Raw genomic sequence first — 23,595 nt, forward strand, 5'->3', positions numbered from 1 at the left:
CAGTTGTGGACTTGGACTTGGAAAGGAAAATGGAGCATGAAAGGGGTCACTTCTCTTTCTTGCCATCGCCCTTGTGGGACCGAAATGCTCTAAATGCAGTGACATACACTCAAAGGTAGTCTGTGCACAAGTCGGCACTCTCAAAACACGCTCGGGTAGACATTGATGATGATGATGATGATGCTGCTGGAGTATAGGGAGGATGACATGCTTAGACAACCCAAAGATGGTGAGGTAACTCCTAAGCATTCTATCATTCATGCTACCTTAAGTACTATGGTTACTCTATTTATGGATTTGGTGTTGGTTCTAGACATTGATGAGGGTGTACATCGAGCATGGCTCAAAAAAATTGGGCTCTTGGCATATGCATCTTTGTCATGGGAGAAGTGGTCTTCAATTGTTCATGCTTCAATTGAATTGGACATACTTAGGCAAAGGAATGGCCATGTTGCAAGGAAAATGGAATTAACAATTGAAGGTTTGATTTGCCATTGAATACCAATTTGATATCTTGGAGATGTTCAGAGGAGTAACCCAAAGCTTGATGTAGTTCGAAAATTACACCTACATTGGTTTATGGAAAAGTTCATGATGTTCATCATCAAACCAATAGCATCACATGGGAGACATATGGCATTATCTATTATGCAAACCATGTTGGGGTATCAAATTGGGCTAGACTCATGTATGAAAGGATTATGGCAAAGTTAGAGTGTAACGTGTCCACCTGTTCACTCGTAGGACACGTCTTAGCAGCCCATCGGAAAGAGAGTCTAAAAAGTGCCGCCCGGCACTCCCATAGAATGTCATGGGGTTTGCGATCTAGGTCTTCCCGAGTCTGCCACGAAGTGGAAGCATTCCGGCCATTCTCACTTAGGACCGACCTGAATCAAGGTTCTCCTAGTGGTCAAATTCCTAGAACGGCAGCTAGCGTCCCTAAGCGAACTACTTTACGTAGAAACGTCAGGGTCAAAGCGGATTCATGTTGCACTTGGTTCAAGGAGAATGGGAAACGAGAGGGATGCAAAGCTCGACCTCTCTGCCCATAAGGCATAGTCCCATTCCGTTCCCCTAAAACAGCATAAATCGGGATTCTAGTATCCTAGATTCTAAGTCATCGTTTCTTGCTGTCAATTGTGTTGAGAAAAGTTCCCGGCCAACTGGGACCACCCATCCGTAGGATGGACCCATGGCCACATCCACCGCACTTTCCTCAGGTTTGCTTTAGTTGTCTAATTACCTACCACATTTTAGTTGGACACGCATAAAACAACTTCCTTAATTAGCCAATTAGTCACTGCTTCCTTTACGTAATCTTAGCACTGACATAGAAAAACAATGTCAAACAAGTTCCTTTACAAAATTGATCTTATTTTATCTTTGAAATACATCATATAATCCAGCCCGTAGGCTAATCCATAATCCGCCCGAAGGCAATCCAGCAATCCATAGGGATTACTAATCCAAGATTCCGCCCGTAGACTAGTATGCGGGCCTCGAGATCCAATCCCGAGTCATGTCGGCCTCTTGTGCAGGGCCCGGAAGGCAAGGGATTTACGGCCAGAGCCCCCCCTGGCACCCAAGCGTCCTCCTGCTCCAAGTAGCGTCCAACGGAGAGACCTCTCGCGGCGGGTTCGGTCCACGTTTTCGGCGCGGCTAACAACCCCATTGGTTAGGGTCAGCCAGACAGTCGGGGGTAACTGATGCTGCCTCTCCCTCCAGGCCTTCAACCTGAAGCATTAATTATCTTTCCATCTTTAGTTCCTTGAGCAAACAATATAAACAATGCTCCTAAACTGTACAAACACAATCAATCCAATGGTTGTTTATTTGGCCAACTGCTAAGGAGTGAATCCTTTTCTTCGAATGCATCCATCATTCGATCCAGGATCGAATTGCTGCTTGGCAAGATCCCCAAGGGTTTGTTTGTTTACCCTTTTGTCCTTGGGTTAGGGTCATACCCTGTCAACCCAAATTAACCAACACCTTAGGTTTCTTAGGTTATGATAGTAAATCTTGGCGACCATGTTGCTCTAACTCGATTGATCCTTTGCTTAGTAAGCAATACATAACTTCCCTTAACTTGGAAAATCAGCCCAAGAAGGGTGATGTAGCAGGATGTCTACTCATCCTCTTGCAAGTTAGACTTGCGCTAGAAGCTACCAACCTTATTCCAAGGAGTGGCAACTCTACTTTGTGTTTTAACACAACCATGTGACATTGCAACTTGTTGCATAGCAATCGCATCTAACTTGTGGGATCAATCTCCCATCAATGACGTTCCTTAGTCAAGAAGTATGTTTTAGTCAAGATGTAGGGTTTGGGGTGTCCTCTTGCCCAATCCCTAACCTTTCAAGGTCACCATGCTTAGTCCTAGGGATTCTAAACTCAATCGGAGTTTAGTATTAGGTCAATCGATCCTTAGGGTAAAACCCTAGATCGTTAGTGTATGGGCATCCAATTTACCCAACATCTCGTGATTGTGGACAGGACATTTGGGTTTGAAGGTCATGACTTGGCGACCCAGTGCGATACTAGGCAGAATTTCTAACGAGCTAAACCCTAGCTAGCACTTTGAGGTGTTCGTTGTACTAACTAGTTATGCTCATATGAATCCCTTGAGGGTCATAACATCACAAATGATCTACCAAATCTATCTACTTGTCTTGCGACAAGAAACGATCTCTTCTTAGAGAAGCTAGATTTGTTCTAAAGGTGTAAATAGTTTCAAGACATCACATTAGGTGTAAATATGTGATTCATCACTTCTATGCACTATAAGGTTCGCAATAGCCCTTTCTTTTCTTGCTAAAGTCATGAAGAATGACAAATTGGTGGATAACTTGCATAAAACCTACAAAGATTTACATCAAGGAACTATGCCTACAACCTTTCATTTAATGCAATTGAATTTCATGCTTTGATATGACATGCAACCTTTTCTAAATGCAACTTCGATGAATGAAATTTACACATGACGAATATGTAATATGCAACCCTTTTCTAGATACAACATCATTAATGAAGTTTATGCAAGACGAATATGTACCATGCAACCTTAATCCATTCTACAAGCGTCTTCGCATGCAACATGCAATGTCCATGGTTTGATTTTCATGCCATGCAACGGATGTTAACAATTTTCTCATGCGAGTCATAACAAGGAAGTTATTGACTAAATGCAAGATACGCTTGTTCTTTCACGACCAATCAAGGATGCACTTAACAATTTCATCTTTTAACCCTAAGCAATATGCGTTTAGGCTTATCACTTTGGAAATGCACAAAAAAGGCAACATGCAACTAAGCTCATAAGATGGGCAAGTACTTAATGTTCACAACTTTGGAAATGCAAGCAACCCAATTGCATGACATGCACCAACCCTTGTCCATAGTTCAAGGAGATAATTTCTAAAATGTACTTTTATCTTTATTACATGAATAAATGACAAGCGTAAATGCATTCTTCCTGTGGAGTTAAGCGTGCTTAAAGCATTTCTTTTATGTGGAATTAAACTCATGGAACTTGGGCTTGAGGGCTCGTGGGGATGTCCACGTGTATGCTCGGGGAAGAGACCTCCACATGTGCGCTTTGTGACTTTGGCTTTGGAGCCATCGTAGATGTAGAGGATTTGGGCTCCGGGGTTTGTCCTTACCCTTTATGCGCTCTCTAAATTCCCTCCGAGCTTTGGCAAGTAGCCTCAAAATATGTTTACTTCTCCCTTATGTAGGAATACCCCTTTACAGGGTGTGGGTTTTAAGACCCCGGGAAAGCTCGTGGAAACGAGGCTTATGGGAGCCCAACCTTAGAAGCTTCTCAAGAAGCTTCTGCTTCCACAGATTACGTGGGAGAAGGGAGGGGTAATGATTGGGGGAGAATTATGACGACGAAAAAGGGGGGGAGATTATGATGATGATGGCAGGGGATGGGCGACGGCAGCAGGCATTGTAGGCGGTCCTCACGGCGGCGTCAATGGCGGCCAGCATGGTGTTGTAAGGCGGCACGGCGGCTGCAGCACGTCCAGCAAGGCCTCCTTTCTCTCTGATCGTGCCTCCCCCCAAGGCTAAGGGGGAGGTTATATAGTGTAAGGGAGGGGGGAAGATCCACCACGTGGAGGCATTCGTGCCTCCCCTCCCTCATGCATCCACACCACACTCCTCGTTAACTCACTCCTCGATACACTCCCTCTCCCCTTGCCATGCATCGGCTGAGGGGAGGGGTAATTATTAAAAAATTTTGACTTAACCTTACCCATTATCCAATTTCCCCTTTTTCCAAGAAGGGTGTTCTCACGCGGCTTTGTGGTTTTAAACCCTGACCTTAGTTTGCGCAATGTGGAGCCGAAATTTAACATGGTGCGTGGAGGGAACACTTGGCCACTGACATTATTCGATGTAGGGGATTATTTTACACTACTTTTGCGCAAGATGTGCGGGTTTTATAGTCGTCTTAATATTTCGAGCGGAAATATTACATAGAGTTTCTAAGTCCAAGAAAGTGTTTCATTAATCTCGAATGGATTTTTTTCTTACTGCTATTTATGAATACGTATAGACTTTGCATCTAGAATTGGCCTTGGAATATTTGCTAAAGGTGAATTTAAACAATTGGCAAGATGATATAATTGACGCAAATCTTAAATCTAATGGTCATGAGCAATCACAACATGTTGATGATATTGATGTCATGTTTGGTGGTGATCAAATAAACAATTTATTTATAGGGATTTGGTGCAAGTTGGATATGATGAGCAGTACGCTAAATGGGTTGCCTCTCAATTTGTCAAAAAAGATAACAATGATGTTGGTCTTGATGCTTCAGTGAATGCAGTGAAAGAGGGTATTTTGCAAATGCCTAACTTTGAAGGCCAAATTCATCCTAAGAAGAAGATGAGAATTGAGAAATTTTGGTTAAGAAGTATGCATATGTAGGATGACAAGAAACAAGATGTTTCTCATGAACCTAAGCTTCGCCAAGGGTCAAGCTAATGGATGAATATGTGGATGTTCATGTGGCTAATGTTCCTTGTACTTCTATGCATTTTATGGCTGATGGTTTTACAATTACTAGCATGATAGATATATTTGATGTCATGCAAAAAGATATGGGTTATCTACAATAGTCAAACAAGGAGAGTACTCTGACAATGGCATTGATTAGAAACTTGTAGGTTGAGGTTCATGATCAGCAATTGAAATCCAAAAATTTGGCTCAATAGTTACAGGCAAAGCAACATGAGTGTGATGCATTGGAATTAAAGCTTGTTGAAAAGATTGTCGAGATACAATAGGTGATTGATGAGAGCAAGATATCGATCGCTCTATTTGAGAAGTGGGCTCATGAACTCATAAGTAAATGCATTGCTAAAATGGATAGCTTTATGGAGATGTATGTCGAGTTGAAGGTTGACCACCACAAGCTCTTGCTTGAGAGGTTTCAACATCTACAAGAGGTTGAGAAGCAAATTTTGAAAAACATTGAGGTTGATGTTGATGCATCGATGGTTTTGAAATTTGAACTTCAAGATGTAAGAGATGCTTTACTGATGATGTCAAAAATTCATGGGACATGGTAGTTGAGAGATTTATTAGTGTTATATCTTGACCATATACATGCTCATTATCTTAGTGGAAAATGATTCATTATTGTAGGAAGAGGAGGCATTGGTTTATAAGATGCATGAGTTGAAGACTAAAAGTTCAACTTGGTTGAACAATTGGACAATGCCTCAAATGCTAAAAGGAAAAGTGATGAATATGTTGCTTCTCTGTCGTTGTAGCAGAAAGAATTTCACACTATTGACAAGGATGCTATGCTTAATGTAATTCTTCATGAGGTGACTATAGAGTTGACAATGATGGAACACGATTCTTCTTTGAGATTTAGTGGTGATTGATTAGCTATTGAGGTTTCTTCTTGTATGGCCATTATACCTTATATGCCTAGCTATGGTCTCTATTTTCTATTTTAGTTGTACTTTTGCTTTGTTTCATCATACTCATTAGCCTCATTTTGTTAACTCTTGGGATTGTTTATAAAAATTCCCTAGAGGGCTTTGAGTATACTAGAGAGGCTCTACTCATTACTGCTCAGTGTGGCTTGTTGAGAGGTCCAAGGCCTCTCGCAACGGATACCCATGTTCTATGAGTTAATCTTCATGCTACTTAGTTTTTATGCTTTATATTACTTAGCTACATGTTGGTGGATTCGAGTCCTAATGATTGTCCTAGTCGTCCACCAAGTTGTGTTAGGTGTTAGGGTTGGAATTGCAACATCAATCTTTGTATTTTTCACCTCTTAGTACTTGTATGCATGGAGGTGCATGAAATCAACATATCTAAAGTGACCTTGGATGTCATGAGACTTCATTTGAAAAGGTGGCACCTATCCTGGGTATTCCAATTGTATCTTTTCAAATCTTTTTGGTCATGGAAAATGCAAAATCTTTAGGGCAACACCTGTATAGGGTCGTTGATGCTTGATTCTACTACTCTCTTATTGTTTCCTAAAAATTAGTGCTATCTGTGATAAGTTATCTATTTAGGAATGATCATGTTGAGAGTATTATAATTTATAGTTTCCTAAAGACTATTTGTCTATTAACAATTATAATGTATACTTTATGTCTCCATAACAATCCTTAATAATAAATGATTAATATGTATGTAAATCAATTCAAGAAGTTGTCTATAGTAGTAGGAATATTTCACGTAGAACTAGTAATTATGAGTTTCTATTTTGGACTTGTGATGCCATGACAACCCTCTTTTGGCACCTTCAATGATTGTCTATTTTAACAAAGTTTATTAGCTTTGCTAGTCCTAGAAAGAATATGCATGAAATAATATGCACATGCACTACAACTAGTGAGACATGATACCACATGCTTTAAAAAAAAAAAAGAATCCTAGACTAACAATAGCCAAGTTTCTCTCTTTTGGTGCCTTGAATGATTGTCCATTTTAACAAATTTTATTAGCTTTGCTAGCTCTAGAAAGAAATGAGCATCTTTAGTTCATGCACTTTAAGGTCCCACTATTGAAAAAATTCCTAAGCTAATTAGAGTTGTGGGTGAGATTTTGAGCTCGAATTGGCAACTAAGGGAAGAGGAAAATTGGGATCAACTAGATGGGGGGAGAGAGAGAGAGAGAGAGAGAGAGAGAGAGAGAGAGAGAGAGAGAGAGAGAGAGAGAGAGAGAGAGAGAGAGAGAGAGGGAGAGGGAGGGAGGGAGGGAGGGAGGGAGGGAGGGAGGGAGGAGGAGGAGGAGAATGTCATGGTTTGACAAGGTATTAACACTTTAAAAGCTATTTGGCACTTGCACATGGTTGGCCCCTTTTGTGCATGCATGCTTGTCATGACCAAGAGAAATGCAAAAGATGGAGAAGCTCGAGTAGAGAAGTTTGATAACCAATAAGGAAGCCTTGGAGCGAGACTTCACACATGTTCAGAAGTAGGTGATCGATCTTGAAGAGATTGAGAAGCAATTGCATGACAGCCTCAAAATGTACAATGAACAAAAGAAGAGGCAAGTTGGAGAGGGCTGCAAGGTGTTATGAGCCTTTGTTGCATTTAGCCTACCCATGCTCAAAACTAGAAATGCACAACACACCACTATTAGTGTATATTTTTCTTTTGTGGGCTGTATTATAAGTGAGATGGAGTTCCCCCGATGATTCATGTCCACTTATTAGGTAATAGTAGAGCTCCTAAAACTTAGATTTATTGAGAAAGAGTTTTTATTTGGCTTGATGGGAAGCAATGGTGCTCGTTGGGATTTTGTTCTTGGGAGCACTATACACTTTGCACAAAATTTTGTCTATGCAATCTCATGGTCATCTAGCTTCAAAACCTAAGGAAGTTCTTAAATATGAATTGCCCATGTGAGTGCACTTCCCCTCATTTGTCTATGAAATCTCATGCTCATCTAGCTTCAAACACAATGAAGTTTTTAAATATGGATGTCCCATGTGGCTACACTTTCCCTCACTCCTAGATTGGATTCAGAGCAAAGTGAGGGCTATTGCCCAAGCTTAGGGGTTGGTCCTATTGTTGGGCTAAATACACCACAATCAAGACATTATGGACTTTCATTGTTTCAAAAGCTACAACTCACTTTGACGACAATCTCTCACCTTGTCTTCTCAATACTTCACTCTAACTAATATACAAGAGATTATTTAAATGCTTTTAACAATTGCAAGGGTATGCGAGTGGATCCTGAATGGAAAACCAAAGTAATACGAGTACTTCTTGAGAGCAAGTTAAATAACTTGGTGCATGTAAAGATATGGAGAGGTGTCTTGTGTTACCTACAAAAGTAGCCATGTAGATGATTAATGAGGACTAATGCAAATTATCCTATGTTGCAAGTGTTAGCAAAACAACTCGGTTGCCATCCCTTTTGTCATGTCAAAGAAAATACCAAATACCTCGATTGTATTGCTAAAATTATACACTTCGAAAGCTCAACCATTGCTCCAATCTGCAACATAAGTGAATGTAGGGTGTCTACCAACAATCCTTTGGAGATGTGATGGAGTATGAGAAGAAGCGATAAGGGTCAGTGTGCTATTCGGACATAGTTGGGGTAGCATGTAGGTATACCAAAAAAGTTCACTCGTGCGCGTAGCATACACCCATAGAATCATCATTCTTGAATGGAGTATGAGAGGAAGAAATACTGGACATGCTATCTAGAAATAGCTTGTAGGTACACCCACATATATAGTGTGGGTAACCATACAAGCCATAATGCCAGTGACAACCCCTTAGAGTGGATGAGATGTCCAAAATGGCTCGTGATTGAAAGTGGAGCCAATTAGCAATGACTAGTCACAATTCCAAAAGCTCAAAATGATCATGCTTCTCACAGTAGACAATGCCATAATCAGGTACACAACATCATAGTTGGGACACTATTCAAGAGTTATTTTCATGAGATAATGATTAGCAATGATAAGCTTAGAATTGGAAATTGAGGGGAGGGTTGGGCATAGTGGATGTGGATTATAGCCAATATAAGGCCAATTCTAGTGGCCATCAAGAGTAGTAAGAAGGATCATCCCTTTTGTTTAAATACGTGGATGAGGGAATTTCTTAATGTGGACGAGTGTAGCTACCCAATAAGTATGAATTAGGATAGTTTTCATATGGTAGATAAAATTGCTTGCTACAAAGCAATTACAATAGAATAAATGGGACTAGCTATCACTATCAATCAGGGCGATTTGCAAGATGCATTTTCAATGCTACTACACCATTGAATGATGGCATAGTGAGAAGTAGTGTATCAAATTGCAACATGATGATTGATTTTGATAAGCTTAAAATATGGTATTATACTTGCGAGAGATAAACATTAGAAATACTAACAATACCTTGGTTAGATAGTGCCCAAGCCTATGATCCATTGTTTACCAAGAAACATTGATTTGTTTATCAACCACCAACTAAATATAAGGGTGCATTTAGGAGGACTACACATTACTAATTGGATATTGGGATGTATATGTGGGTTGAGACCACGCTATTATCCAATGTTCATCAACATTGATCAATTTCTTTATCCAAGAAGCATGTTCAACCCTTTACAAATGTTTAAAATGAGACAACCATACATGCATTAAAGTAAATGGTTGTGAAGATTCTTTCTCATAAAAAACATAACTCATGCATGTCTGTTGTTTCCTAAGTTCTCTTTTGAGTTGTGTGTGGCTGATCAAAGAGAACATCTCAAATCAAGATGCAAAATAGAAACAAGAGTGAGAGAATGGCACACTTGAGTATGCATTAGTTATATGATGATATGGATAGAGGATGCATGTTGTAATGGACAATTCTGAGAAGTGGGCAAGCTTTTATGTTTGAATGGACTATATGCTTTGCATAGAGTTCTTTGAATTGCCCACTTGAGTATGCATGTTGTAATGAGCAATTCTAAGAAGTGGACAAGTTCTTATGTTTGACTAGACTATATGCTTCTTGAAGGAAGAGAGAAGTGGGTATGTTATGGTAAAATCCACAGCTTATTTATACAAATATTAGTCCATATGCATTAGTCACATGATGATACGAAAGCAAATACCGATTAATGTAATTCTTACATATGTAATAGAACATAAAATAACTTCAACAAGGCTTGCAATAGCATTTGATCATGCATATATGTAGGTGGTAGTGCATTAAAGAGGGTGAGGATGGAAGGGAGATGTTGATTAGGGCAATAGTCTCCAATGGGTAAGCTAGCTATAATGGATGTGAACCACTTGAATGTGTTTGCTAAATTTTCAAATTTTATCTACAATTGAGAAAAATTAGGCACCGAATTCCTATGATGCTTCATATTTATAATAAGACAACCATCTTGACACATGCTTAAGTAAGACAACCATCTTTATATAGATGATGTTTTTTCTTAAAAGGTGCCTTTTATTTAAGGTTTGGATTTTGATTGAAATCAAAGTTATGATATAGTAAAAAATCAAAATTCATTGTACATGTTTAAATGTGTACCTCCAAGTATGCAAAAATACACTTGAAGAGGAACATTTGAATTGTTATAGGGAAATATAAATTGTGATAGCCTATGATAAACTTATGAACTTACAACATTTAAATGCCATAATGAAAACACTGATATAGGAAGCCCAACTCTACTACTATTCTATGTAAACTCATGTTTCTCCCCTTGTGGTAGCTCTCAACACATTTTAGACATTGAAAATGATGTTTTGTGAAATTCACATGATATTATGGGTTTGGCTTCTCACTATCATACTTTGTACTTTTCTCAAGGCTAAGTTAAAGATACTTTTGAATTTGATGTCCTCTGTAACATATTTGAGTGTTACAATGTCACCAACAATGTCACCAACTTGGTGGCTATATTAAATTAGGTATATTTTGCAAATTGTAGGTAGCCCTTTTGAGTGTGAATCTTCATAAAGTTATATATGTAAAAAGTTGATTAATGACAGTCCACACAAACATATGGTCTTTATTTGAATAGATGCTATATGTTTTTAGAGTATTTGTGATTCAAAATGTCCACGTGCTTCATATTCTAATATTGTGCATGATGTGTTAATACTCATCTAGAGAAAATATCTTAGTACCTTTAACCCGCATTGTCATAACTTTGAATAAAAATCAAATACATGTGATTTTTCATTTTCAAAAGTTGATTGTATATGTAAGAAAGCAAACAACTATCCTATCTCTCCCTAGGCCTAGCCCCCACTTGCATGCCCTTTGTTGAGAGAGAGAGAAAGAAAAGAAAGAAAGAAAGAAAGTTATATTAACATCTTCTAAAGACCCAAACTGGCCTATGAGACAAACTGTGATACAACTAATGAGGTCCAGCTATCCAAAATAAAAGTGCTAAATGAAAAGCTAAAAACTGGAAACTGAAAATACGGTGCTGTGAGTGTGATAAGTGTTGTGTATGTGTATGTGCATATGTAGCTCTGGTACTCCAGATAATGGCTACAAAAGGGGAACAAATGTCGGCTGTGATAGGGGAACAACTGTCAGCTGTGATAAAGTGGTGCGATGTGTATATGTAACAGATGCAGGGAGATATACTATCCTGGGATGTAGTAGCAGTCGTCGAAGTCGCTAATAGCAGGTGATCCCTCCTGGATGCATGATGTGGTACATCGGCGATGGAGAAAGAGCAAACTGGAGATTTGAGATCCAATGTGTCGAGTGTCGTCGGATCTCAGTCTGCTGTTGATGTAGATCAAGAATCCTCCGGATCTCCTGTCGGTGTGGCTGTGGGGTCCGAAACCCACGGATCCTCGTGCGGCGTCGGGTACGCTAGTCCTCAGCCTGTTGTAGTGTGAGCCCGGAGGTCTGGCTGGAGGCTGGTATAGTAGCTCTCACTCTGTCTGTCTGAAAGAACTGTGTAATAGTCGTCTGGGTGGGCCCCTCTCTGACTGGGACCCGCTGTGTGCTCTGCTCTTTGATGTGCCATGCCTCTCCCAGAAAACGGCCAAATGATCTCTGATCCATATCAGTCATACATCCCTGAAGTGAGCTGCTCAATGTGTATCTAGATCTCAACTTTGAGTATGCCGGGCATCTGAGAACAAAATGCTCCTCACTCTCCACCTCTGATTTGCAAAGGGGGCATATCCTCTCCTCCCGTGGGATGCCACTGGCTCTGCCACTCTCAATAAAGAGAGAGAGAGAGAGAGAGAGAGAGAGAGAGAGAGAGAGAGAGAGAGAGAGAGAGAGAGAGAGAGAGAGAGAGAGAGAGAGAGAGAGAGAGAGAGAGAGAGTGAGTGTGTGTGTGTGTGTGTGTGTGTGTGTGTGCACGCATGCACAACCCCTTCTAAAATATTACTACCTTTCTCACAAAAAAAAAAGAAACTCACTCATCTTATAAGATAAATTAGGTGATTTGTGCTAGAGTTTGGGTTCATGCAAGTGGGCTGGTTGGATTGCGAGTGTGAGTGTGCCTTTTGTAGGGGGGTTGTGTACACTACACATGGCGCCCCACCAAACCTTTCAATAAGAATATAAAAAGATTATGGAAGGACCTTTGCCAATTATTAGGCTTTTTTTTGTCTCTTGCTTTGATTCTACTAAGGTTTTGATAGAGGACTATAAGAAAAGAGGAGAAATAAGTGATAATATCCTTGCTATATATTAAGGGGAGGTCGGGGCTACTGCCACGTGGCAGCCCCCGACCCCCCCTTCACTTTCCGTGGGGCTGCCACGTGTCCGGCACCCCTCGCCCGTTGGCGATTCGCGGGTTGAAGCGCCCGCCGCCCCCTCTCCTGCGAATCCATCTCCTCGGCCGGCGTGGCTAGGCTCGAGCTACGTGGGGCTGCCTCGAGTTGCATGGCGATACGATCTTCGGGCTCGCAGACGATACTCGCCACGCAGTAGCCAACTCTATATAAAGAGCTGCGACTATGCGACTGCTGCGACTGCGATTGTGCGACTGTTGCGACTGTGCGACTGCTGCGAGTATTGTCTGCGACACTGCTGCAGGTATCTCATTATCCTCAAGCAATATCAGAATTGTGACAAAGAAATCAGAATTCAAACAACACACCAATCCCAGGGTCTATGTCAATTATGATCTTTCTTGGATGGCCTGGGCTCTTGGCAATCCCACACTGTTGCTGCATGATGCACCCAGACTTTGTGAATGTCTTTGGCCACGGATGTGTATGTTCATACTGATCCGATGGCCCAATATGATATTAGATAATTAGGTAAAGTATCGGAAAGGGAAAATCTACGTACGATCACTGACCAGCGTGTCATTCCGATTTCCCACTGACTTTCTTTAAGACATTCAAGGCTGAATTCTCAAATCTCAGTGATCTCTCACCCACGGCCCACATGCACCATACAAAAGATTCTTGCATCACGCATGTTGATGCTGATGGGCATCAGGCGACAGCATTTGATAGATAGGGGTTAGATGAAATGTCTCCGCGGCCTGATTTTTAAAATTGGAAATGGCACAGGCACAGCTCGAAGGGCTATTTCCTGGCCTTAATCAAAATAAAGGATAGCAAGTTTTGTCTACTCAGGCATTTACTAAGGTGTGACTAAGGAAGCAAGACAAGATTTGATCAGTTAATGTTGAGTGTGTATGCTGCGCGCGCTCTATCTCTCTCTCACTCTCCACATTTGATTGATTACTCTTATGATGCATTAAACACATGACTTGATCAAGAAAGTTAAGCCATTCATCCTCTAATTAACATTTCCATCCATTCATTATGATGCTCATTTTCCTGAGCACCTTTCCTCTTTGCATTTCAAAGTTTAGTAGGCTCAATAAAATATCTTTGGAAAGAAGAGTTCCATAATTTGAAGCTATTCTAGAAGTCCACATAGGATTTCTCACATATTCAATGCATGGCTCTAGGTCACATTCTTTAGGTTCCTTCTAAAAGCTATATTTGATAGCTTACAAACTATAAAGTATAGCTCTAGGTCTCATTTTCTAGGTGAGTCCTTTTGTGTAATGGTAGCCATTTCTATAACTTTCTTAAATAGGCCAAAGTTCAAAATAGCAAATGCATCTTTCATAACTAAAGATTTGTGCTACATTAAAGTTGAATGGAATATATAATAGGCCTTTTAGCCCATGTGCAAGACCCAAACCCCCATGTGAAAAATGCTTGCGTGGTTTCAAATTCTCTATCTTATCTTTACATAATAAGGATGATTTTAGTGGTTAATATTGATCAAGTGCTATGACTTTTTTTTCCAAATAATAGGCATTTTAGCCCATGTGCAAGACCCAAACCCCCATGTGAAAAATGCTTGCATGGTTTCAAATTCTCTATCTTATCTTTACATCATAAGGATGATTTTAGTGGTTAATATTGATCAAGTGCTATGACTTTTTTTTTTTCCAAATTGAACTTAGGAATTCAAAGTTTAGTAGGCTCAATAAAATATTTTTGGAAAGAAGAGTCCCACAATTTGAAGCTATTCTAGAAAGTCCACATATGATTTCTCACATATTCAATGCATCTCTAGGTCACATTCTTTAGGTTCCTTCTAAAAGCTATATTTGATAGCTTACAAACTATAAAGTATAGCTCTAGGTCTCATTTTCTAGGCGAGTCCTTTTGTGTAATGGTAGCCATTTCTATAACTTTCTTAAATAGGTCAAAGTTCAAAATAGCAAATGCATCTTTCATAACTAAAGATTTGTGCTACATTAAAGTCTTTTGATATGAAAGTGTGTTAATATTATTTCTTAATGTGTTTATGTGCGTTATTAATTAATGTGTTGTGTGTGTCATTACATTGTTAAGGTGTATTACGTGTTTTAAGTGTTTGCTTAATTAATATGTATGTGTTTTAGTATAAAAAATGTGTGATAACATTATTATGTTTGTGTTAATAGTATGTATTCATATGTATATATGTGCTAATAATATTTTAATTAATATTTTGTTCATTTAAGTTGTAATCAATGCTTGAATACTTTAATAGTTTAATGCTTTTATGATGTCCCTCATGTGTGTATGGATATTCATGCTTTGATGTGGAGAAAAAGATGTGTCAAATATTTTCTCGACATAGTCTCATTGTGTCTCTCATGTATGCATAAATATTGTAATACTTTGGTGTGCCTACGTCATGAAAGTATTCAATTACTTTTTAAATATGTTCTCTGTGTGTGTGTGTGATCTCTTAATACTTTGTGTAACCATGGCAGTATGGAGCATGCTGAAACATCTGATGCAAGAAACAATGTCCATGTACTAGACATTGTTTTGTGTACTCCCAATGCACGAATGAATGTGCGTAAAGCCAAAGACATGGCTAGGAGGAAGTCAGTATGGTGTGCCCTCAAACGTGTCAAAGGACACAACACTTCCCTTGTATCCCTAAAGATCCTGCATCGATTAGATGCAATTGAGAAGCAAATCAAGAGTTTAAACAAACGTCAAAGAGCTTCGAACTCCTTCTGTCAAAACTTTGGTGATCGCCTTCAAAGAATCAAAAAAATCCTGGTAGAAAAATATGAAGGAGGCTTGGCTAATGGGATAATGTTGCAAGACGAGATAGATGAAATAAAGGGCTATGTAGGAGAAATCTATGAGTTGGTTCGCAAGCACTGGCCAAGGTGTGCTTTGAAAGACCATGCAGAAAAGTTGCAAGACCTTGCTAAGAGCAATAATCGTATAGAGGATAGAGTGTGTGAATTACTGGCTCAAAAGAATGCAAGCGTGCTTGCACCTGAGAGCATTTGCCTTGATGTGCATGTCACATCTCTAAAAGTTTGCCTCAATAGGTTCTCTGCAATGTTGAACCTATTGAATCGTCACATGAGTTCATCATCCAATGCATAGTTCTCTTAGCATATCTAAGGATTTCAATAACTTTTTGTCGGATCCTCCGATAGATATGTCATTCTATTGTTAGGTTTGAGAATTTTCATGTCATTTGGACTTTTGTATGCCCCATGATAATGACATAATATGCTCTTTCAATTTATATTCTTGCACATGTAAGATTATATTGTTGCTTATGTGATGTTATAATCTTCAAATTTTATATTGAAATAGTGTTTAGAACAAATTTATATTGAGGTATATCTTTGCTAAAGTCTTCCCTAAGAGATAGGAAGAAATTTTAGTATGCATAGGACATAAAAGTATGCAGTTACTAATATCAAAGTACATTTTTCTTTTTCTCTCAGGTTTTTCTCGACAATGGTACTTCCAACACATTCTGTGCCTAGAGATCGTGTATTATGTGCACGTAGAGAAATGCTCAAAATTACTAGACATAAACGTAGGGACGTTGCAAGAGTTAGGACTGAATTACATGTTCGTGACCATGCAAGAGATATGTATGAACAACATCATGCAAATGGAAACTATATGGATGTCAGCATCCCAAATCAGCTATATCAAACCAATCAATTTCGCATTGCATCTTGCTCTGCTGCTCATGATTTGGTATCCCTTGAGGTTCAGAAGTCTACCGCAACTCGATAATACAATCCTAATGGTGGCTTGAGTGTGCATAGGCAAATGCTTAATGTTACGAGAGCTGAATGTATGCACATGGCAATAGTTAGAACAGAATTGCAACAACTGCATCATGCTACCATAGATAGAGATAGATACAATGGCATCCAAGCTACAAGTGACCAAATGCCAGTTGCACCATTGTTGCCGTTGGAAGTTCAACCACCTCCTATTCGTCAAGGAGACAATGCAACTATCCACAATATAGATGTTGAGATATTGGATAACCATGAATTGCTACCCTTCGGAGTGGGGGTACGTAGCACAAGTTCACAAAGAAATGGAAACACAAATAATCCAGATGGTGGATTAAGAAATTGTAGGCAAATGCTTGATGCTACTAGAGCTAAACGTAGACATAGGGCAAGAGCAAGAACACAATTACAACAATTGCATCGCATTACAACAAATACAATTGATATAAGTGCTCAAATGCCTAGTGCACCATTACTGTCCTTAGATGCTCAATTGCCTCGCCTTATTCAAGAAGAGAATGAAGCTATCCATAATGCATATGCAAGTATTGAGATGCTACATGACCAATACAATATTCAAGCTCCTATATTTTTACCTCAAAATGGTGGATTTTGTTCAATTCTCCATGACATGCCACCTAATTTGGATATTCATCCATCAATAACAATTTTGCTCTTCCAAAAACCAAATTTGCATGCAATTGGTACCCTTTGCAAGGTTTGTCACCATTGCATGGCTAAGTTGTGGCACGAGGAAACTAAAACAATGCGTACAACTTCGATTGGAAAGCATTGCTGTAGAGAAGGGAAAGTAATTTTGCCACCTCTATAGCAACCACCACAACCTCTATGTAATTTGCTTGATGGCACACATCCACAAAGCAGAGAGTTCAAAAAAAATATATGTGCTTATAATAGAGCATTGACTTTTGTTTCAATGGGTGCAAAAATTGATGAGCTTTTGCCTCAAAATGGAAATGGTTATACTTTTCGAGTTCATGGATCAATATATCACCAGATGGATTCCCTATTGCCAAGTGAGGATGGACAACAAATACCAAAGTTTGCACAACTTTATATTCATGATATTGATCATGAGTTATTGAATCGCATGGGGGTTTTACCTAGGCTTTTGCCAAACTTACTACAAGAGCTTCAACAAATGATGCATGATCACAATGCTTACGCACATGCCTTTATAGCAATTGGTGCAAGCTTGCAATGCAATCCATCAGTAGAAATAAGAATGTCTATTTATCAAAATCGATCCACCTCTAGACGATATTCAGTTCCCACTGCAAGTGAGGTTGCTGCGATCATGCCTAGACAAGGTGATGATGATACACTTGATCATCGTAGCATTCAAGTTCGCACACGACAAGGCCATTTGATTTATATTTCTAGCTTACACAAGGCATATATGCCACTGTTATATGTTCTTCTTTTTCCAAATGGAGAGGATGGATGGCATACTAAAGTTCCATATGCATTTATGGATGATCATATTAATGCCAATAATCTTGCAAATAAAGATTGTGTCACTCAAATGCAATATTACGCTTTTCAACTTTAGATTCGAGATGATACTAATGCATGTCTTTTGCGTGGTGGTCGCTTGCTACAACAATACATTGTCGATGCTTATTGTAGCATTGAACAATGTAGATTGGCTTGGTGTCATCGTAATCAAGCAACATTGCGAGTTGAAATGTATAGGGGATTGGCTAATATGGTCAATGGTTCAGATGCAGTTGATACTAATATCGCTGGGATTGGTGTGGGCAGGAGAATAGTATTGCCATCTAGCTTTATAGGTGGACCAAGATTCATGTACCAATTATATCAAGATGCTATGGCGATTGTGCGTAGCAAAGGTAAACCTGATTTGTTTATCACCATGACATGCAATCCTAAGTGGTCTGAAATTACAGATGCTTTGTTGCCTGGTCAAACTGCACATGATCGATCGGATTTAACTGCTAGAGTTTTTCATTTGAAACATAAGGACATGATGCAGTCGATAGTGAAAAAGGAGTTGTTTGGTAAAGTTGTTGGATATGTGTCCATCATAGAATTCCAAAAGAGAGGCTTGCCTCATTCACATACGCTCTTGATATTAGAACCACGCTTTAAGCCACTAGAAGCACGTCATTATGATAGACTGGTGTGCACTGAGCTACCTAATAAGGAAAGGTTCTCGGATTTGTATCGAATTATTACTAAATGTAACATACATGGTCTGTGTGGTGAGTTCAATCCAAAAAGTGCTTGCATGGTGGACGGAAAGTGTATAAAGGATTATCCAAAAAAGTTTATACATACAACTATAGTTGATAAATCTGGTTATCCTTTATATAGACGTCGAGAGGATGGAAGAAATCATAATGCTAATGGTAACCTCTTGGATAACCAATGGATAGTGCCTTACAATCCTTATTTGAGTTCCAAGTATAGTACTCACATAAATGTTGAGGTTTGCTCGACAATTGCAGTTGTCAAATATTTGTATAAATATGTATATAAGGGCCATGATCAAGCAACCATTCGGTTTACAAGTACGCATGGTTCCGGATCCAATGATATTGACACAGAAAATATTGATGCACAAAATATTGATGAGATTGAGAGGTACTTAGATGCACAATATATTTCAGCTTCTGAAGCATATTGGTGAATATTTGAATTCAAACTTCATGATGAGAAACCCGATATTCAACGATTTCAAATACATTTACCTGGAGAGAATATTGTTTCCTTTCGTGACTCTGATAACATACGTGATGTGGTGCAAAATGAAAATGCTCAAAAAACAACTCTCACAGAATGGTTTACATGCAATCGTTTGCACCCTGATGCTAACACTGTTCTCTATCAAGACTTTCCAATGTTTTGGGTTTGGAATGCACGCAAAAAAATGTGGACAAAGAGAAAGCAAGGAAACACATGTGGTCGAATATACTTTGTTTCACCTACGTGTGGAGAAAAATACTATTTGCGGCTACTACTCACTGTATGCAAGGGGTGCACATCCTTTGAGGCATTGTGTATGGTTGATAATGTGGTATATTCAACTTTTAAGGAGGCTTGCATTGCAAAAGGAATGTTGGAAACAGATGATGAATGGCAAATGTGTTTGCGTGAAGCTGCATTGATGCAAACTGGTGCTCAATTAAGAAATTTATTTGCATCCATCTTGGTATTTTGTTCGCCTGCCCGACCTGGGGCTCTATGGGAAGAGTTCTTAGGTCCGCTGACAGAGGATATAAAACATCAACTCTCCTTGCAAAATAGGCAAAATGTTGATATGCAAGATGAGGCCAATAATCATGCATTGATGCATATTCAAAAACTTTTAGATCAACATGGTCACAATTTGGCAGAGTATCATGGATTGCCTGAGGTGACAATGGAAGAGTATAAAAATCCTTTGATCCTTGATGAACAACTATATGATAAGGTAGAACAAGAGAATACCTTCTTAACAATGCAAGCTTTGTTGAATGACACACAAAGAAATTGTTTTATGGCAATAATGAATGCTATTGATAGTGGTTTGGATAAACCATTTTTCTTAGATGGCCCAAGCGGTTCTGGAAAAACATTCCTATACAAATGTTTGCTTGCAAAGCTTCGCAGTCAAGGTCGCATTGCAATAGCTACATCATCCTCTGGTATTGCTGCATTGCTTTTGCCACATGGTCGTACTGCCCATTCAAAGTTCAAAATTCCATTGCAGCTAGATAATAATTCTACATGCAATATACCTGTTCAAAGTTATCTTGCAGCACTGTTAAAAGAGGCAAGTCTTATTTTGTGGGATGAAGCTCCTATGTTGCATCGTAATACCTTTGAGGCACTGGACAAAACTTTAAAGGATATAATGCAGTGTGATATGCCATTTGGTGGTAAAGTTATTCTACTAGGTGGAGATTTTAGGCAAATATTGCATGTTGTACCAAAGGGTACCCGTGAGGATATTGTCGGTACTGCTATATGTTGTTCCAATTTGTGGCAATATTTCAATGTTTTGAAACTTACACAGAATATGCGGGTCGCATCAGATCAGGGTCAGTTTGTTGCATGGTTGCAAGACATTAGAGATGGAAAAGATTTGACACATACTAATAATATATTGCAAATTCCACCTGCATTGTTGTTAAAGGGAGGATCTATGGAAGACTTGATCAATTTTGTCTATTGTGAAATGAATTGTGTAATTGATTACAAAATGTTCTTTAGTGGACGTGCCATTCTTGCACCTCGAAACAATGATGTGGAAATGATAAACAATCATGCATTGCAGCTGATGCCGGGAGAGGTTAAACAATACTACAATGCTGATTCTGTGGATAGAACCAAGGAGAACTCATTCCTCTATTCTGTGGAATATCTAAATTCCGTTGACCTCGGTGGAGGTATTCCTCCTCATATCTTGTTTCTCAAAGTAAATGCTCCAATAATATTGCTCATGAACTTGAATCCTTCTAAAGGTTTATGCAATGGCACTAGGCTGGTATGCAAGGCTTTCAATAACAAGGTCATTGATGCAGAGATAATTATGGGGACCAATATTGGTGACAGAGTTTTTATCTCGAGGATAACTTTCATCCCAACTACACTGGAACTTCCTTTCTCAATGAAACGCTTGCAATTCCCAGTCCGTTTGGCGTTTGCAATGGCAATCAACAAATCTCAAGGCCAAACGTTATCATGTTTGGGAATATATCTAAAAACCCCAGTCTTTACTCATGGTCAACTCTATGTTGCTTTCTCCAGAGTAAAGTCTCTGGATAGATTGAAAGTCTTGATTAATGAGAAAGAGGACATGGTAAATGGTATCATCAATACTGTATATAATGAAGTTTTACAGAAAGTATTGTAGCCTCTATTTTTTTCAAAAGTGTACTGTTTGTTCTCTCATATTATATTTGCATAATGTTTTTATTTCAATACAATCAAAGCCCTTTTTTCTTCTTTGTTCACATATCTATAAAATGTAGTGTTGTACTTTCTTATGCTCTTTTTCAGTAGTGAGTTCTTCGTCGATGAAAAGCAAGTTTGCCTTATTTTCTCTGATTTAATACTTTAATGTTTTAATCATATCTCTCATGTATGGATAGATATTCATGATTTTATGTGAAGTTAGACGTATGTTTGTTTTACTATATGAGAACATTATGTTTAAATTATTTCTACCATAAAAAGTTATTTGATCTTTCTATCATATTATATTTGCATAAAATTTTTGGTGCAATATCATCAAAGTTTATTTATTATTTTTAAATCATATATTTTTAGAAAATGAACTATTTTACTGTCTCCTATTCTTTTTAAGTATTAAGGTTTTCAAAGAAAATTTCAAAGAAAAGTAAGTTCAACTTTTTTTCTTTAACAAAAAATGAAATGTTTTAATCTCTCATGCTCTTTTGAAATATTATATTCCTTGAATAGAACCATGTTTGACTTATTTTCTATAAAATTTTGTTTGCATTTATACAAAAGTAAGTTTTGAGAAATTATCATGTAGAAAGTTATTTTATACAATATGCATTACAAACTCTTTTTCTCTTCTAAATTGGTCTTCTAATTTCAATATTGTAAAGTCATTTTTTTCCTTTTTAAAAAATTTGATCAATATTACTAATTTTTATGTTTTCTAATTTTTATTGATAGATGGCCCAAACAGTATTTGAATATTATCGTGCCTCTCCTTATCAAATGAGACTTCAAGAAGCATTGCGAACTATTGCTACGGATGCTATTATCCAAAGAACTTTGGCTAGGATAATCGAAAGATTACCCAATGATGGATTTACTAATGGAAACACTCCTTTATATGTAGAAATTTTATATTTTGGATGGATCCAATGCTACTATGTTAGACAAACAGATGTTGAGTACTTCATATCTCGGTCCCATACTAGACACATACCGAATGACTGGAGTAAATGGGAGTTTAAAGATTTATCATGTTTTGTAACTTTGCATTAGTTTCATCCAAATTCCACCAACTGCTCTACTAATGTTAAAGCTAATCATATCACGTCCCCAGGTAATACTTACCATTTTCATTAATTAATGTTTTGCTTTATAAATTTAATATCCTTATTTCTAAAGTTTTTTTTTTCGTTTTTAGAAGTTGCAGCATAATCTGGGGTGGGGCGTGTCACAGCTTCGCCCACACATGTTCCCCGTGCCAGATCCACGGTTGATAATTCATCTAAGAAGAGAAAGCTTTCTTTTCGATAGTTGATTTTCTACAGTACAACTATCTTTTTGAAAACATTTTATACTTTCTTTTCCATTTACCTTTGTTATAGTTGGAATTTTTTCAGTGATATTTAAAAATCACTTTTGCTTCAGTTATGTTTTCCAATTATTACGGTTGAGATAATCAATGTTATTGTATTGAATTATTAGATTTTATAATGAAGTTTAAAAATTGCAAGACTACTTAATTCATTAATAAGTGGAAGAATGTGTGAACAAATTAAAACATTTGTGCTTCACATTCTGGCACGAAGTGCCGGGAGAAAGTTGGCATGTAGCACTGGCCCCGGCGCGAAGCGCCGAGCTGAGTCTAGGTGCGGGGCGCCTAGTTTTATCATAAGGCACATGTCTACTAAACTAAGCATAAAGAAACGACCTTAACAATTAAATAGTCTCCTCTCACATTCCCAAAAAAAAAAGAGGTTTATAAACAATATATTTAGTAGAATGAAAAGCTAAAATGATCCTTTGCATGCTAACTATATTAGATCAATAAGAGCAAAGTTGAGTGGTACACTCATAACAATTGACATATAATGATATTGTAATAGTTTGTTCCTTGCATATAGGTTGAAGCACAAAGAAGTGACATGAATAACATTGTTATGGTTATTGATTTAGTTGATTTAAACATGTGATTTAATTTTCGTTTTGTGTGGATTTCTATTTCTGATTATTTGCCACATGGTTGTGGCTTGTTGCACTAATCACATCATGCTAGGTGTATATCAAGGGATTTAACATGTTTTGTGTCTTTGGTGGACATATTATTAGATTAGAAAATTGGAGGAAATTATAGTTTTTGTATTTCACATAGTGTTACAT

The 23,595-nt window shown here is 38.2% G+C and overlaps 1 protein-coding gene across 1 annotated transcript; it reads left to right on the plus strand.

The window, feature by feature from the left end:
• Positions 1-18,229: 18,229 nt before the first annotated feature.
• On the plus strand, positions 18,230-19,174 carry LOC148029882 (uncharacterized). The gene has a single exon (XM_087687327.1). It carries the CDS (start codon positions 18,230-18,232, stop codon positions 19,172-19,174), a length of 945 nt encoding a protein of 314 aa, XP_087543453.1.
• The last annotated feature ends 4,421 nt before the right edge of the window (positions 19,175-23,595 follow it).

This window comes from Lygodium microphyllum, chromosome 10 (genome assembly GCF_053477565.2).
Source record: "Lygodium microphyllum isolate KBCC chromosome 10, Lygodium_microphyllum_v1.1.10, whole genome shotgun sequence".
NCBI lineage: Eukaryota > Viridiplantae > Streptophyta > Polypodiopsida > Schizaeales > Lygodiaceae > Lygodium > Lygodium microphyllum.